This window comes from Podarcis bocagei (assembly GCF_964188305.1).
Source record: "Podarcis bocagei genome assembly, chromosome: 4".
NCBI classification, from domain to species: domain Eukaryota; kingdom Metazoa; phylum Chordata; class Lepidosauria; order Squamata; family Lacertidae; genus Podarcis; species Podarcis bocagei.
The window spans coordinates 92887492-92904406 of NC_138128.1; the positions used below are offsets into that span (position 1 = coordinate 92887492).

At 45.0% G+C, this 16915-nt stretch overlaps 2 protein-coding genes across 2 annotated transcripts in view; one reads left to right on the forward strand and one right to left on the reverse strand.

Moving 5' to 3' along the window:
- WDFY4 (WDFY family member 4) overlaps positions 1-16915 on the reverse strand; it is a 207038-nt gene that overhangs the window by 44303 nt on the left and 145820 nt on the right. The window contains exons 46-47 of the mRNA XM_081191446.1: positions 15614-15699; positions 14252-14314 (exon numbers count right to left, since the gene is read on the reverse strand). Coding sequence (XP_081047572.1) covers positions 14252-14314; positions 15614-15699 — 149 coding nt within the window. The remainder of the gene's footprint in view (positions 1-14251; positions 14315-15613; positions 15700-16915) is intronic.
- On the forward strand, positions 61-9708 carry LRRC18 (leucine rich repeat containing 18). Its single transcript, XM_081191907.1, has 2 exons — positions 61-320; positions 8723-9708. The coding sequence occupies exon 2, from the start codon at positions 8814-8816 to the stop codon at positions 9579-9581; it is 768 nt and encodes a 255-aa protein (XP_081048033.1). The 5' UTR covers positions 61-320; positions 8723-8813; the 3' UTR covers positions 9582-9708.

Here is a 16915-nt window from a genome sequence, read left to right on the forward strand (position 1 = left end):
ACACAGGGCAATGATTGCACGGGTGCTGTGAGGCCTCAACTGTCTGATCTGTCCTTCAGCCAGAGAATTCTACCAGATAAGGAGATCAGCCAGAGAGCCTCACAACCCTGTTCTGAGTCATGGGCTGAGTGGCTTCCGCTGGTTGGAGCTGCCCGTTTCACTGGGAGGTACAGCCAGCGGCGCTGCCTTTGACCTGGCATGTTGCAAACCAGGCAGGCATATGCTAATGGTCTCCAAGGGCTTGGAATTTCCTGTTGCTTAGAAACCAAAAGTTTCACAGGCGGCATCACAAGAGCTGACTAGAATATCACAGGAACAGGGTAAGTCAACTTCTCCCAAAGCAGATCCTACCTTATTTTAGAGTTTAGATTTTAGAGCTTGTAATCCTGTGGAAATCTGGAAGGGATAAACATTTCCCTTGCAGTCCAGGTTTCCCCCCGCTAACTTCCAAACAGTGGCAACGATAAGGACCCATTGTTTGAAGGAGATTAGTGGAAGAAGTTTGCTAACAGAAAAAGCTTGTGTTCAGTGCCAGATCCACTCGGCGGGCTTGCTTAGTTTCCCAAGGTGCCAGGAGCTAATGCACTTTTCTGTTTATATACAGCAGCTTAGCAACGCCGTTGAGCTGCTCAGATGAAACCTCTTCATCAATTCTCTACACAGAACATCTTGCGTGGGTTTGATACCAGGAACATTTCTACCTTTTTCTTTTTAAAGGCTGTATAAGAGGAACTTTTTTTTACCCCCTGCACTCCTCCTAGATGAAACTAAAGAGATGAATTCAATTGCTTTGCTCTTCGATAGCAAGCTGCTGTGAGCCAAAGAGAACCTGCACATCACAGCCTTTGTGAAATGGAGGTTCTCTTTAGTTTAAAGCAGCCTGCCTGTAGAAAGCAAAGCAGTTTGAATCCATCTCTTTAGTTTTATGTAGGAGGAGGGCTGAAAATGGTTTGTACGTTTCCTAACAGAGGGACTCGATATGTGTCTCTGTCAATCAAGGGTCAAACTATACATGCGACATGAAAAGTTTTGTTTGAAATGCTCCTGTGGTTGGTTTTATTTAGCCACAAGGGTGGAGAGGATGTGTTCATCTCTATCTTGTCACGCAGGGATGGGTGGGTTAACCCTTTCCTTCCCAAGACAACGCTGTCCCCAAAATAACAGAATGAGCGACGAATCTGGCCCCCCAAACTTTGGGAGAAAATGGGAGCTGAGCACCTAATATCACTGTGTCTTGGAGAGGCGAAAGACTCTGCTCCTTACATTAGAATGCACACAAATGGCGCGTTCTCAGATTCTGTCTGCACGAGTCATGCAACTTGCAAATAACAGCGAGAGCTGGCTTTGCAGTAGAAAAACAACATGGCTGGCTTCACAGAAAAGGGTCCTTGTTTTTCAATGATGTGCAGACTTTCTCCTTCCGATTAATCAGAATATGCCTGAGCGGCCACAGAGAGCATCCATTTGGGCCCAAGGAATTCAGCGGGGAATGTGGCGTGTGGGGAGAAAGGGGGTGTGTGGATATGCAATGGGGTGGGAAGGATGATTAGGCATGTGAGCAAAGCCATTTATTATGCATTTAGCGGGGATGTCAGGCTCGCTGCCTGACTTGCAATACTGCGCGGTTTCAGTTCATCAGCCCCAATGGGATAAGGTTAGTCGCAGAAGCTACTATCTATCTGGGAGTTCCCAGTTCAAAGCTCAGCCACAAACCTGATGACTCCAGGTGAGAGAAGGAGCTGATGGCAGCATTTCCGCCACCTTACCAGGACGGTATAAAAGCAGAGGCAAGGTTGGGTGTGTGTGGACACACTGCAAGAGACAACCTGGTGCTCACAGCAATGCGTCTGTGCCATGCAGCCCCAATTCTACCACCAGCTTGTCATGCCCCAACACTATACTCATAAACACAAGCAACTCAACCTGCCTGTCTGATGTAGAATACAGAGAAGTTCTGCTTTCACCGTATTTTTCGCTCCATAAGACGCACCTGACCATAAGACGCACCTAGTTTTTAGAGGAGGAAAACAAGAAAAAAACTATTCTGAACGAAACAGTGGATGTATGATTTTTGTGGGGTAGCCCAATGCAAAAATCCTGAGAATCCATGTGGATCTGTGCTTTGTAACCAAGTTTTTGCGCCATTGCGGCCCCACACAACAGTGGGTGTGTGATTTTTTTGGTGCAGGCTGTAGCCATGGACATGCTATGTGATCTGATGGTGAATTTGGGGTGACCCAATGTAAAAATCTTGAGGATCCATGGGCTTTTACCTCCCCTCTCCCAGGCAGCCTCCGCTAGCATCCCTTATCTCTCTCCCGATCCCACCGATCAGCTGCTTCCTTTCAACACTCCCTTCCCTCTTGTTTGCCTTAGTGTCTTTTCCTTAGCTGGAGCAGTTATTTGCTCCTCCTTTTCTTCTAATTTCTCTCCTCATTGCTTTAGTCTTCCCGTCTCCTCTCCTTGCAAGTTTGCTGTCTTTACCTCCCCCCTCCCAGGCAGCCTCCTTTATTGCTAGCATCCCTTATCTCGCTTCTGATCACTTGCGATCAGCGGCTTTGTTTCAACACCCACTTCCCTCCCCCCCCCCAAAAAAAGCATGATCTGATTTTTGCCCCTGGGCAATTCGGCTCCAGGGACCACGCATTCACCCCATAAGACACACAGACATTTCACCTTACTTTTTAGGAAGAAAAAAGTACGTCTTATGGAGCAAAAAATACGGTATTTGTCGACAAAGCAAGTCCCAGACCTTCCCAGTCTGGTCTGCTCTCTGCCTAGAAACTCCAGTCTCTCAAAGCCTTGCACACCTGCAAATCAACTTGTGGCGCTGCAATTGGCAGAAAACTGGCATGCAAAGCAGGATTTAACTCCTTGCTCATCAAGCTGATGAGTGGTGGGTAAGGCTGGGCAATGTATCAATCCATCATCCAACATCAGTTTGAAGTCCACACTAATGGTTTCATAAAATTCGACATGGCGCTATATTGCGAATCACAATGTGTGCATGTGTGCTATGTAAAAAAAAACATGATATGGGCAAAACCATGGAGCTGGTCATCACTTCTCTCCTGATTCTTTCTGTCCTTGTTGCTCTGTACTATAACATAACAGTTGTAACAATATGGTAAAATAAGTAAAATGTGTCTGTTTTAGACCACTTAAGGTAAAGGTAAAAGGTAAAGGACTCCCGTCAAAGGCGACTATGGGGTTGTGACGCTCATCTCACTTTCAGGCCCAGGGAGTCAACCTTTGTCCACAGACAGCTTTCCAGGTCATGTGGCCAGCAGGACTAAACTGCTTCTGGTGCAATGGGACACCGTGATGGAAGCCAGAGCACATAAAACGCCATTTACCTTCCCGCTGGAGCGATACCTATTTACTTGCATTGGCGTGCTTTCAGGTTGGCAGAAGCTGGGACCGAGCAACGGGAGCTCACCCTGTCGCGGGGATTCAAACCGCCAACTTTCTGATCACCAAGCCCAAGAGGCTCAGTGGTTTAGACCACAGCGCCGCCCACGTCCCCAACTACCACTTAGTAGTAGCAGTTACCAGGACATTACCTCGTTCACCTCTGCATAGTTACATCCTTATTTCAGACATCGTGATATATAGGTATATCACAATGTTAAGCTGGTGATATAGAATGGTATTGAAGACCAGACTTTGCTCAGCCCTAGTGCTGGGGGTGTTAAATCCTGCTCCGTTATAGGCAGGATTCAATACGAACCCCTTCCTGGTCATTGAAGCCCCTGCTAAAATGAAGATTCCGCCACCCCACCCATTTTAGCAGGGCCTATTTTCGTTGGAAAATTTTTAACAAACCTTGGAGGGGATACTTCCGGTGATAGTCAGCAATGCATTTGTGCTTGCAAAATACACCAGTACTTTCCCCCTGCATGTAATGGTAGCTTTTGTTGTTGTTGTTGTTTAGTCGTTTAGTCGTGTCCGACTCTTCGTGACCCCATGGACCAGAGCACGCCAGGCCCTCCTGTCTTCCACTGCCTCCCGTAGTTTGGTCAAACTCATGCTGGTAGCTTCGAGAACACTGTCCAACCATCTCATCCTCTGTCATCCCCTTCTCCTTGTGATCTTTCTCAACATCAGGGTCTTTTCCAGGGAGTCTTCTCTTCTCATGAGGTGGCCAAAGTATTGGAGTCTCAGCTTCACGATCTGTCCTTCCAGTGAGCACTCAGGGCTGATTTCCTTCAGAATGGAGAGGTTTGATCTTCTTGCAGTCCATGGGACTCTCAAGAGTCTCCACTGGACTATAAACAATCCTACCTGGCTCCAGTTAAGACTTTTCCTTAAATTATTTTCTAACTTCCCCCAAAAAATAAAAAAATCATTTTGGTAACCTGAATCCCAATCCTGATAACAGCATCACAGCTGTTAATCAGGCCCAAGCTGGCTTTATCTGGATGCTGTTCTTTAGGGTAGACAACGTTCTCATTCTCCTGACCATCTTACTGGCTTTGACTAAATAAAAAAGTGATACGAAGGGGATACAGTTTTCACGAAAACAAAAAGATCCGAGAAGTCTCTTCCAGGAGTAGAGTCTTACTGAAAGGCCAGATGGATCTGTATTGGGAGCCAAGGTTGTTCCCTGCCATTATTTTATTTTTGAGAAAGCTAAGTGTTTGGGCGAATGTGGGATCCTGGCACAAATTGTTAAGGGCCGCAGTATGTTATTGAAATGAGCTGAAATGCATTATCTCCCATCTGATCCCTGCGTCTATGTACTTGCACATGATTAATGAGTAGTCAAAAAGCCTGAAGGGCTTGTAATGAAACCTTTCTAATGGAGAGGAGTGTTGTAGACAAATCTATATTCTTTCTCAAACAATCATTCATCAAAACGGTGATTTGACTCTTCACAATTAAATGCCGGAGATTTCGGTTCAGCTGGGGCTCAGCCAAGTGGAACCGGTGCTCATCGCTACCCTGCAAGCACCTACAAAAAGCGCCAAAAGACGATTTCCGGAAAGTACGGACAACTAGCAACTTGCTTGGGGGTTGGGTTCTGGGGATTGTGTGTAAAGCCAAAATCACGTCTAGTCAGAGCAACCCCAGAAGTGCTCCCATGGGACCATCCCTTCTTTCCAGAGCTGGTGCACCAAATGGGTCTTTCCCCTTATATAGGAACGCGGGTGGTGCTGTGGTCTAAACCACTGAGCCTCTTGGGCTTGCTGATCGGAAGGTCAGCAGTTCGAATCCCCGCGATGGGGTGAGCTCCCGTTGCTCGGTCCCAGCTTCTGCCAACAACCTAGCAGTTTGAAAGCACACCAGTGCAAGTAGAAAAATAGGTACTGCTGTGGTGGGAAGGTAAACGGCGTTTCCATGCACTCTGGTTTCTGTCACAGTGTTCTGTTGCTCCAGAAGCGGCTTAGTCCTGCTGGCTACATGACCCAGAAAACTGTCTGTGGACAAACGCTGGCTCCCTTGGCCTGAAAGCAAGATGAGTGCCGCAACCCCATAGTCGCCTTTGACTGGACTTAACCGTCCAGGGGTCCATTACCTTTTTTACTTTTCCCCTTATGCAAGGTGGAGAGCTTTTAAAGTCTCTGCCTTGCTTACCAGGCTCTGGGAAGGACTCATGAAGCCTCTGGAGGCATTTGCATGGATGGCCCCAGATGTCTCAACCTTTCCAGAGCCTGGGAAGCTGTCCACTTTGTGGGCGTCTAATTTGTGCAAGCGCAGCTATCCAGCTGCCAAGTGCATAAAACTGCACTTGCACGTGTTAAACATGTACAAGTTGTGTGTCAACTGTACTGTATTTTGCATGTCGAGGTTCCCAGGGCCACCCCAATAACTCACACATCACACAAATTTTTTTGTTTATGGTTTTTGGCATAATTTTGGCCACAACTTTATTAAAATACAAAAATGTGAGTGGTTGCTTAGGCATTGGTTGCGACTATCTGCCCCCACCATGGGGGACAGACTGACATTCCGAACGCCTGCGAAAGTCAGAAAAGGGGAATACACTTGGGGGGGTAGCGACGGAGCAGGGAACCTGCCCTCAGCTCTCCCCAATGCAACCAGGAGCTCTTGCAGTGGCCCGAAACCCCTTGAGAGAGTGGACAAGCAATAGTTAGCCCCTGATTCCTTTAACGGAATCCCTTGCAGCAGCAACATTAGAAGGGCAGGCACAGCCAATCCATGCCCTTCAACCAACCAAACCATAAACCAATGCCTAACCGCAACCTTACAAGTTGTGACGATTTGCTACGCAGTAGGCAAAAACCAAATGGCCCTAGCCAATCAGCCAGATGGACAAAATTCCTACCGGGCCCCTGCCCCAAGAGCAGACGACCCCATGACAGGCATAGCAAGGTCAAAGCGAACAACCCTAAATATGGGGGGACAGACGGGCAATCCGATGCACGGGCGAAAAGAGGAAGCCCTAGCCTCGTGCAAGGAGTTTTAGCATTTCTCGCTGTCAATCAACAAATGGCAACATTACCTTCTTCCCAACAACAAGGGAAGCCCAATCGCATCAGTGGCCAATGATCAATTAGCCCGCCCCACAACTTTGGAGTGTCCTGGCAGCCCCCACTGCAACACGTGCTCTCCATGAAGCAGAACACTCTTTCTTGCAGTTTACCTAGGGACGTGCCTCACTCAGTTCCATTTTCATCCTTTCATTCCATTGGCCCTTTTCACTTTCATTTGGCATTCTGCTGCAACTGGTTTAGCTTGCACTAGTCTTCCTTCTGTTAGTCCAGGGATGCGGAAATATACCTATTCTTTTTTAAGCACACCGCCCGGGACAATCGATGTGCCTACCTCAGCAATCAACAGATATTTACAAATTGATTGCCTGCCCTGTGCATTTCCTTTCAAAGTTAATGGATTTCCCGAGGAGCACCCCAGTTGGTCTTTCGCAGCAAAATCAACAAAGAGTATAGTGCCACCTTTAAAGATAAAATTAATAAAGTGGCTTGTCACATAATGGAACATCTCAAAGCCATCTACGGCTGCAATCCTAATCGTGGTCTACGAAGAAGTAAGCTGCATTGAATTCTGGGGTGTTTACTGCCATATAAGTGAGGTTGAGGGATGCGGGTGGTGCTGTGGTCTAAACTAAGGTTACCAGATGTCCCCGATTCCCGGGGACAGTCCCCGGATTTACAAATCAGTCCCCATACAAAATCAATTGAAGTTGAAATGTGTCCCCGGATTCACTGAAAAAAATCTGGTAACCTTAGTCTAAACCACAGAGCCTAGGACTTGCCGATCAGAAGGTCGGCGGTTCGAATCCCTGTGACGGGGTGAGCTCCCGTTGCTCGGTCCCTGCTCCTGCCAACCTAGCAGTTCGAAAGCACGTCAAAGTGCAAGTAGATAAATAGGTACCGCTCCGGTGGGAAGGTAAACAGCATTTCCGTGCTCTGCTCTGGTTCGCCAGAAGTGCCTTAGTCATGCTGGCCACATGACCCGGAAGCTGTACGCTGGCTCCCTCGGCCAATAAAGCGAGATGAGCGCCGCAACCCCAGAGTCGGCCATGGTCAGGGGTCTCTTTACCTGTACCTTTAAGTGGGGTCAGCCTTTCTTTCTTTGGCTTTTAATTAGTTTATTAAAGGTTTTTCTTGTATAACAAGCTAACTGAGAAAAACACAAATAGTGTCTCCGCTTTCAATTCACAGAGTCTGTTTACATTTGGTGTGAGACACTATTGTCATATGCATTATGCGGTTGCGGGGAAAGAGAGAAGAGAGCAGGGAGGGAGATTGGGGGGGTATCTTTTGTTATATTACATCCTTTCTCACAACCTGATTTCACAGTTCATTCTGTCTTGTTTCTCTCACTCAGGAATCACGCAGGGAGGACAGGAAAAGGGCAAGAACACTTTTTAAAACAATGTTACAAGGGATGGATAGTTTAAAAAAGAGAGAGCTGTCAAACCCAAATGATCCTCCTCATTCTGAGGCTGAGGCTTGGACTTTAATTGAGCAAAACACAAAGTCTACAGAGAGCAAAAGAGATGACTTATTTCCATGGGAAATGAACAATAAAGAATCATGCATTCCATTGAAACCCTGATTAGCTTTGCAAAATGTGCTGGCACAGTTGCGCTGCTGCACCACTAGGGGCATTGGTTTTCAAAACTCAAAATAGGAAGCAGGTTAAGGCTGCAATATGTGGCGCTGTGGGTTAAACCACAGAGCCTAGGACTTGCTGATCAGAAGGTCGGCGGTTCGAATCCCCGCGAAGGGGTGAGCTCCTGTTGCTCGGTCCCTGCTCCTGCCAACCTAGCAGTTTGAAAGCGCATCAAAGTGCAAGTAGATAAATAGGTACTGCTCCAGCAGAAAGGTAAACTGCGTTTCCGTGTGCGGCTCTGGTTCGCCAGAAGCGGCTTAGTCATGCTGACCACATGACCTGGAAGCTGTACACCGGCTCCCTCGGCCAGTAAAGTGAGATGAGTGCCACAATCCCAGAGTCATCCATGACTGGACCTAATCATCAGGGGTCCCTTTACCTTACCTTTACCTCACTACCCCACTTGCCTGGGAGTAAGTCCCAGGGAATCCACTGGAACTTGCTGCCGGGTAAACATAGGTAGACTTGCCGCCTTTGGACATGCAAGCCACAGCCAGCAACAAGCAACGTAAACACACACAAAATCGACAAACAACACTTCAGATAAAAAAGAACCCTGCCCAGCAAAAAGGAGTGACCTGTATAGATTTAACAGTTATATGTGTATGTGTTTTTAATTCAGGTTCAACAATAAGCAGCAGCAGATCTCACTGGGACGCTTTCCTTGGACTCCTTTAATTCATCTAATCTGCGTCGCACTCTTTTCGCTGGGAATGGCTAAAGGGGGGAAAAATCCCAAGGGGAAAAAGGTCACCTTGAAAGTTGCTAAGAACTGCATCAAGATCACATTTGACGGGAAACGCCGCCTTGATCTGAGCAAGATGGGCATCACCACTTTCCCCAGATGCATCTTGAAGCTGAACGATGTGGACGAACTGGACCTCAGCAGAAACATGCTCAAGAAGATCCCAGACTCAATTGACAAGTTCACGAACCTGCGCTGGCTGGACTTGCACAGCAACCAGATTGAGAAGCTGCCAGAAACAATAGGGAACCTACAGAGTCTCATTTTCCTGAATCTTTGCAACAACAAGCTAACGGCCCGGAGCTTGCCCATGGAGCTAAACCAGCTCAAGATCTTGCGTAATCTCAATCTTGGCCTCAACCACATCGACAACCTCCCAACCACACTGGGGCAACTGAAGGAGCTCCAGGAAGTTGGAGTATTTGACAATTTACTGAAGAGCATCCCAAACAGCATTGCAAAGCTCCCTAAACTTAAGAAGTTGAATTCCAAGCGGAATCCCTTTCCTGGGCCCACAGAAGAGGAGCTCTACATTGACCACATTAAGCGCCTCGAGACACTCTACGTGGTGGAAGAAAAAGATCTTTGCTACCCATGCTTGAGGAAGTGTCAAGAAGAGAGGGACAAGCTGAACAAACTGAAGAACACTGCGCCTGCCCCACTCAGAAAGCCAAACTTTTCGAGCCTCATGACGCCCAATTCTACAGCAAAGGAGAACCAGGCAGATTGGAGGTGAATGGGCTGCCAACCATCACTGATGGATGCATGGCCAGTAGCGAGGTAGAGGCAAGGCACAGTGTGGCCCCTTTGCATCCAGTCATTGTAATCTGTCCCCAAGCAATAAAAGTGCTCTTGATCACATAGCTCTGCACCCACTAAAAGAGGTTCTCCACTACTACTAAGCATGTGTCAGTCCACCAAACAGAAAACAATATACACATATTGCCAGACTTGGAGCCCTGATCCATAAACCTGCTGGCCACTCTCACGCATGGCCAGAGCAGCTCTTCAGTTTGGGGCTAGAGGAATGTGCAGGGATCATCACCACAGTTGCGCTGAGCTTCAGATATTCAGCACTACTATGGAGAAGACCCTTGCCTGTCCAAGAAGAAGAGGGGTGGGACTGTTTGGGCACTGGGTGGAAGAAGTACTCCAAGAGTTTGCCTGTCCACTGCTAAAGCAAAACCCAACCTTCCCTTTTAGCTTAGAAAGGAATAGTGAGGGTTGATGTTTTGTGGTTGGGTGGTGGAGCCTGAATACTTTCCTACTCAGCCCCCAAATAAGCCCAACCTATTTTTCTAGTTCTGGAGAGGGTGGCTGTTTGGGTACTTGGCAGCAGAGGTGTTGGCAGTGCCTCGCCACCCATGACCAAAGCAAACTGCTGGTCCTCTCCTCCAGCTCTGACACCCATCCCTCTCTCCAGCTCCAAACTTAGCAGATAGGGGACGGGGAGTAGAGGATACAGCACAAGATATTATGGGCTGTCCCGTGAATTCGCTGGATGAAATAGTGGAAGAACGTTGCCTCAGGAGAGTGAGGAAAATTCTCAGGGATGATTCACACCCTGGTCGGCACTTTCCTGATCTCCTGCCCTCAGGCAGAAGATATAGAAGCATAATTAGTCGCGCCAACAGGGTAAAGAACAGCTTCTATCCATGGGCTGTTAGGCTGCTGAATGAAAAGATAACAACAGGGCAACTGACTTCCGGGTTTGGTTGGTGTGCATCAGTAAATGAGGGGAATTAAGACTAAGAGAGCTGAGTGGGGGGTGCTCGTGTAATCTCACTGTATACAAGTTGTACAAGTGACAATAAAGTATTTCAATATTGCCCCCGATCTCATGTACAGGTGCAGGGTAAGTTCAAGAAGAGAAAGAGCAGCGAATTTTGTCCTGGCAACCAAAACCAGCCCCAAATTGTGGATCGTTGGCCTTGATTGCGCAACACCACAAAAAAAAAAGGCATATGACCACCGTCCAAATGCATGATCTCTCGAAATAACTCATTTGCCCAAACCATATATCTTTTGCATTTAACATATAGTAGCATACAGGCATGTAGAGTCCAGCATGTGTAAGTCTGATAACCTGTGCCCTGGATCCTCCTCTTGTTTGTTGCATGGTACACACAACATTGGCTTACACTGTGTGTTGCAAACACACACCATTGGCTTACACACAGTGAACCCTACCATGCAATGGGTACAACTCACCTTAAAAGAAGCTGCTGTCAGGATAGTGAGGGGGAGAGAGAGGGAAATATATATATAAAACAAACATGCTCAGGCACATTTTTTTTTAAAAAATACTATAGTGACTTGCTCAAGGCCATTCTGTGAACTTTGTAGGGCTTTCTGCACCCAAGCTAAGCAATCTGGCCACAGAATACACACCAGTTTGGAATGCCCTTGTTTCTGCAATGTTAGCGTTTATACCATATTTACTCGAGTCTAATGCACACCTTTCTTTTTGGCCAAATCACATTGCAAAAATCTGGGTGCGCGTTACGTTCAGTGGCGCATTTACATTTGCCAGCAAACATTTCTCTGGTTTCAAGGTTTTGAAAAGTGAGGTGTGCGCATTAGATTCGATAGTGCATTAGACTCGAGTCAATACGGTAACTAACCTTGGTTTCGTTTAAAAGCAAGGGAAACGCAAAACTGGTTTTGCTTGGTTCTGTCCTCCACAGCGAGGTATGGTAAAAAATAACAATTAATATATTGGTGTGCTTCAGGTGACATTTTCAAATTGTACTGTGATTTGCGACGTCATGTATTGTTTTTAACATGTTGATAGCTGCCTTGGGAGGAGCAATACCTGCCGAACAATTAAAAAGAATTGGGGAACGAAAGCTGTGAACACACTCCTGTTTGCTCTGAATCCACTGTGCTCCTATGGCTGGTTTGTGAAGAGACATACGTACGGCAGTCCACATCTCTCCTGTATTTTTCTTTTACCTTTTTTCTTTTTAGAAATACTGTGTTTTGTTGCATTCCCCCCAGATTAGCTTCAACCCAGTTCAAAAACCTAAGCCCTATGGAGTCATCCCGGCCCCTTTCTCCACCTACTGGCAGGGGGCAGTTTAGGAATACGGCCAACTGTACAATGCACAAATCTAATTCGAAACACAGACAACCTCGTTGACTTTTAAGCTGGAAATGTACCTGTGGTTTTAAGGCATAAGCTTCACTGAAATATATTCGCACACTTCCTGTTTTGCAAAGAGCGTAAGAAAGCAAAACTACAGTCGTACCTTGGATACCGAACGCCTTGCGAGTCGAACATTTTGGCTCCCGAATTCCACAAACCCAGAAGGGAGCGTTCCGGTTTGCGAACATTCTTTCGAACCCAAACTTCCAACACAACTTCCATGGCTCCTGATTGGCTGCAGGAACTTCCTGCAGCCAATCGGAAGCCGTGCCTTGGTTTCCAAGCGTTCTGGAAGTCGAACGGACTTCCGGAACGTATTCTGTTCAACTTCCAAGGTACCACTGTATATTATATTAAAGTGCTTTGACTTCCCTCAGGACTCCTCGGATATTTTGTTTAAGGAGGAATGTCCCAACTCATTTTAAGTTTTGCTTCAGGCCAAACTTGGGTGGCAACTTGTTGTTTTAAATGAACCTTAAATGCAGTATCAGTTATTAAACTGCTTACGAGACTGCCTTCCATCCTCATGCCAGTAAAGAGTTGCGGTTGGCCTATTGGTCGCTGCATATGCTGACCACCCGATTTTGAATGTTGCCATTTCTATCAGCTTCTTTTATGGCCTCGGTGCACGTATACTGGAGCTTTGGAGTTTCTATGTTCAGAGCGAAGAAAGTCAGGTGTATTACTGCAGTCAAGATATTCAACTGATCTTCGTTCTCCAGCATCAACAATTTAGAAAATAAGTTGGTCTATCAGGGAAGCAGAGAGGACCCGAAGAAGCTCCAACTAAACAGTGGGGTAGGAGAGCTAGGAAAAAAATGTATCTGGCAACCCCTGTGCCCCTTTGGTTTCAGATAGAACATAGGGACCCCTGACCATTAGGCCCAGTCGTGACCGACTCTGGGGTTGCGGCACTCATCTCGCTTTATTGGCCAAGGGAACCGGCGTACAGCTTCCAGGTCATGTGGCCAGCATGACTAAGCCTCTTCTGGCGAACCAGAGCAGCGTATGGAATAATAATAATAATAATAATAATAATAATAATAATAATAATAATAATAATAATAATTTATTATTTATACCCCGCCCATCTAGCTGGGCCTCCCCAGCCACTCTGGGCAGCTTCCAAAAGAATATTATACTATAATACATCAAACGTTAAAAGCTTCCCGAAAATCGCCGTTTACCTTCCTGCCGGAGCGGTACCTATTTATCTACTTGCACTTTGACATGCTTTCGAACTGCTAGGTTGGCAGGAGCAGGGACTGAGCAATGGGAGCTCACCCCGCCGTGGGGATTCAAACCGCCGACCTTCTGATTGGCAAGCCCTAGGCTCTGTGCTTTAACCCACAGCGCCACCTGCATCCCATAGAACATGAGTAGACAAGTCTAAAAACCCTGGAAAACAAATTTCCACAGCCCTCTAGCGGCTACAGTAGCTCGTTTCCCAGAAATTTAGCGTCGATTCTGGAAGTGCATGCTCAATTGTGACCAAACTAAACCTCCTGGTGTATATTTTGCTTTGTGAAGTTTCACCTGAGATCTTTGGGTGAATCAAGGAATATGTACAGTTAATGAGTGTGAAGAAGACTGGGAATGTTTTAAACACTCTGGGAATGCTAAGCAAGAAATAGCAATCAGTGATCAATTTCTTTTCTTGGTAATTTCTTCTTGGAATATTTTTACCTACGTATTATTTCAGCTAGTGTAACTCATATCACTGTCACTCATCTTTGAATTAAAAAAATAATGATAAAGGCAAACAAAAAAATTACCATTATTATTTATGTTGAAATGAATTACCATTTTGCTTGTTATATTCACATCCACACAGCGAAGCCATAGCAGAATGAGCCAGACTGAGAGGAAGAGTTCAGAAAGCTCTGGTTTCTGGTTGCTGACTGAGTAGAGAGCTGTTCTGATGTTCCTGACACACAAGAGTTGTATTTTCTCTAAAGAAAAGATTCAACTTTCTTTTGCAAGCCTTCACAAACCTCAGTCTTTTGTACCTTCTCACCCACAATCAATCCTGCAAATATCTTTTTCTTCTTCTTTTGACTACTGCTAGCTAAAGGGGGGGGGGCAGTCAACACAGTCTACTTCACTTTTGTCACTTTTGCAAGTGTTCGCTCATAAATCCATTCTGCCCAGTCAGTTATACAATTGTATCTACATTTTTTAATAGATAAAAAGATCCTTGCTACAGTTCTAAAAGAGAATGAAAGGCTTATCAGTTAATTAATTAATGAAGTTGTTACCTTATATTAATTGATGCTTCCGTGATGCCTTTCGATTTCAGATTAGGCTTCTTCGAATAAAATCTGAACCGGAACGAAGAAAATACAGCAACAATAGAAAGGGCTGATTCATGCTCAGAAATCATAATTGCTTTAGAAATTAACTTTTAAGGATTCCAGTATGTTTTGCCAGCTAAGCCCCAGTGTAATTCAACCATCAGTTATGTGCTCAAGACAAGCTGCTGATAGGACTGGGAGAACCTTGCAAATACAGTGGTACCTTGATCTACGTTCCAGAAGTCCATTCTTAAACCAAAGCGTTCTTAAACCAAGGCATGCTTTCCCAGAGCAGCGGGGGACTCAGTTTACAAATGCAACACACTCAACAAGAAGCGGAACATGTTCTGCTTCCAAGGCAAAGTTCACAAACCAAAACACCTACTTCCAGGTTTGCAGCTTTCTTAATCCAAGTCTTTTATAAACTAAGCTGTTCTTAAACCAAGGTACCACCGCATCTCCTTCAGCTTCTCAGAGTAGAGCACACACCCACACACGGAAGTAAAAATCACTTGAATTTCCCTCCGCATACAATTATTCCATAACCCCAGTTAATTTCCCATAACACATTTTGTGTTAAGATTAGCTTTGAGAAGGGGCAACAAGAAGCAACAAACACAGCAGAAATATATGAGCTCATACACCCACATATTATTTGAAGGAAGTTGTTAACAGAATATCTTAGCTGTCCAGCAATAACCTTATTCAGTCTATTTTAACTCAAAATATGCTAGCAGGAAAAAAACCCAACTGGCTCAGGAAATAATTACATGGAGGGGCAGTTGTTGATGTTGTTGACATGTGTGGATTGTGGGATAGTCATTTTTCAGCTATTAGTGCACATGCAAGACCGGGAAGGTTAACTCAACAACGAAATAGGTTTCTGCATGTGGGCTACCAGGCTGAGTAAAATATTTACACATTTTGCAAATTTGCGCTGCGCAATGTGGACTACAAATCCCAGAATACAGGACAGGTGGGTCCAGGAGAAAAACACATGCCTTGATATTCTGATAATACGAAAAATAAAACCTCATGTTTGCAAGGAGGGATCTGGGAAATTGCTTTGCAATATTCAGCTACATTTCCAAGATATTGTGAGTTTCACCAGCCTTCTTTTTCAATAGGGTAATAGCAGTTCTAGGCAAAACTTGTCACAGTGGAGCAAAGAGTTCTTGCTCCCAAAGCAAATTGCAGTCCAACAGACTGACAAGAATAATGGCATTGTTGTGTCACTGGGGGAAGTTAGCACAGGATCAGGCAGGAGGGAATGTCCGTCAGTGCACTAAACAGCCTTTGGGAACTTTGAGCTCTCGTGTGAGGTACCTTTTCAGGGTTTTCGTCCTGTCACTGTTGTGGAATACAAGGAATATGGAGTAGCCACTTCTGAAGAAGATTTCCAAGGCAATCTCCTGTGAGAACAAACCAATGGCAGAATGGTGAGATTACAATGGAAAAGGAAATGCATGATCTAAGTAATGCATGAAGGGGTTAAGATCATTGAGTAACCTGTCCTGCTAGGCTCAGTTCACCTTGGAGAGGAACTAGGTAATAAATGCTTTGTTCCCCCTCCAGGCTACCTGAGAAGCTTGGCATATGAAGAGGCTAAGCTGGTCGCTCCAGCTTAGCAGATGTCTCTAACAAGCCACTCTTTAGTTCCTATAATTTAGGAACTTTCACCACTTTAACTAAGCCAAGTTTTACTGCCCGTGCAACTTTTTCCAAATGCTGTATGGGAAAGCACATGAATCTGACCTTTGGAGAGTTTGTGAGTAAACCATTTTTAACTTACCAAATGTGTGCTTTTTCTCTATGCTAAGGAAGTGTCAGAACTCACAAGGGTTTTTAAAGGTCTAACAGCCTATATTTTGATGCTTTACTTTCCTGCATGTTTTCCTGCATTTTAATTCTCTGCTGGTGTTCTCTCACCAAAAAGTACTTGCCCCAAACCTAGATCTTGGCATCCAGGGCATAATCCCTTTTATAACTATTTTTCTTTGCCACCAACAGTAAGGAGTTCTTAGCTCCATCCATGCAGGCAACCCATTTGCTCTCCCCGTTTAGGAACGAATCCAGGTTTCCAGGTCAGATTGTGGTTTTGCTGAGCCAATCTCAGTACTTTAGTTTATTCTTTCATCTTCTTCTCTTTTCTTTAAAAAAATGATATTTATTGAGAATTTTAAAATTACAAAGAAAAAAGAAGGGAAAAACAAAAGAAAGAGAAAAAGAAAGAAAAAAGTAGATAAAAGTAACAATTACAAATCAATAAAAACCAAAGTCAAAAAGAAAAAACAAAACACACAATGCATCAAAATCAAAAAGCCAAAAATAAACAAAAAATTTAAAAACAAATCCAATGTTCCCGAATGCTTAACTTTCATTAACTTATTTCATCGACCTCCTCACACCTTCCTTTTTTGTATTCTAGTTATTAATTATCTCAGCAAATCCTTTGCATCTTTCACAACATTCTGTCATTAAATTACCTTAATCTATTTTAACCTTATCTTACCATAAAAAACCCTAAAACTTAAAACTTAAATCTTATTTATACCAAATTCTTTTAACCATAACATATTCTTACATAATTCTTTTTAACATTTCTGCTAAAGCCAAATAATTTCATTC

Excerpts from the sequence above, each read along its gene's own strand:
- LRRC18 (XM_081191907.1), top strand. The coding sequence starts at position 8,814 with ATGGCTAAAGGGGGGAAAAATCCCAAGGGGAAAAAGGTCACCTTGAAA.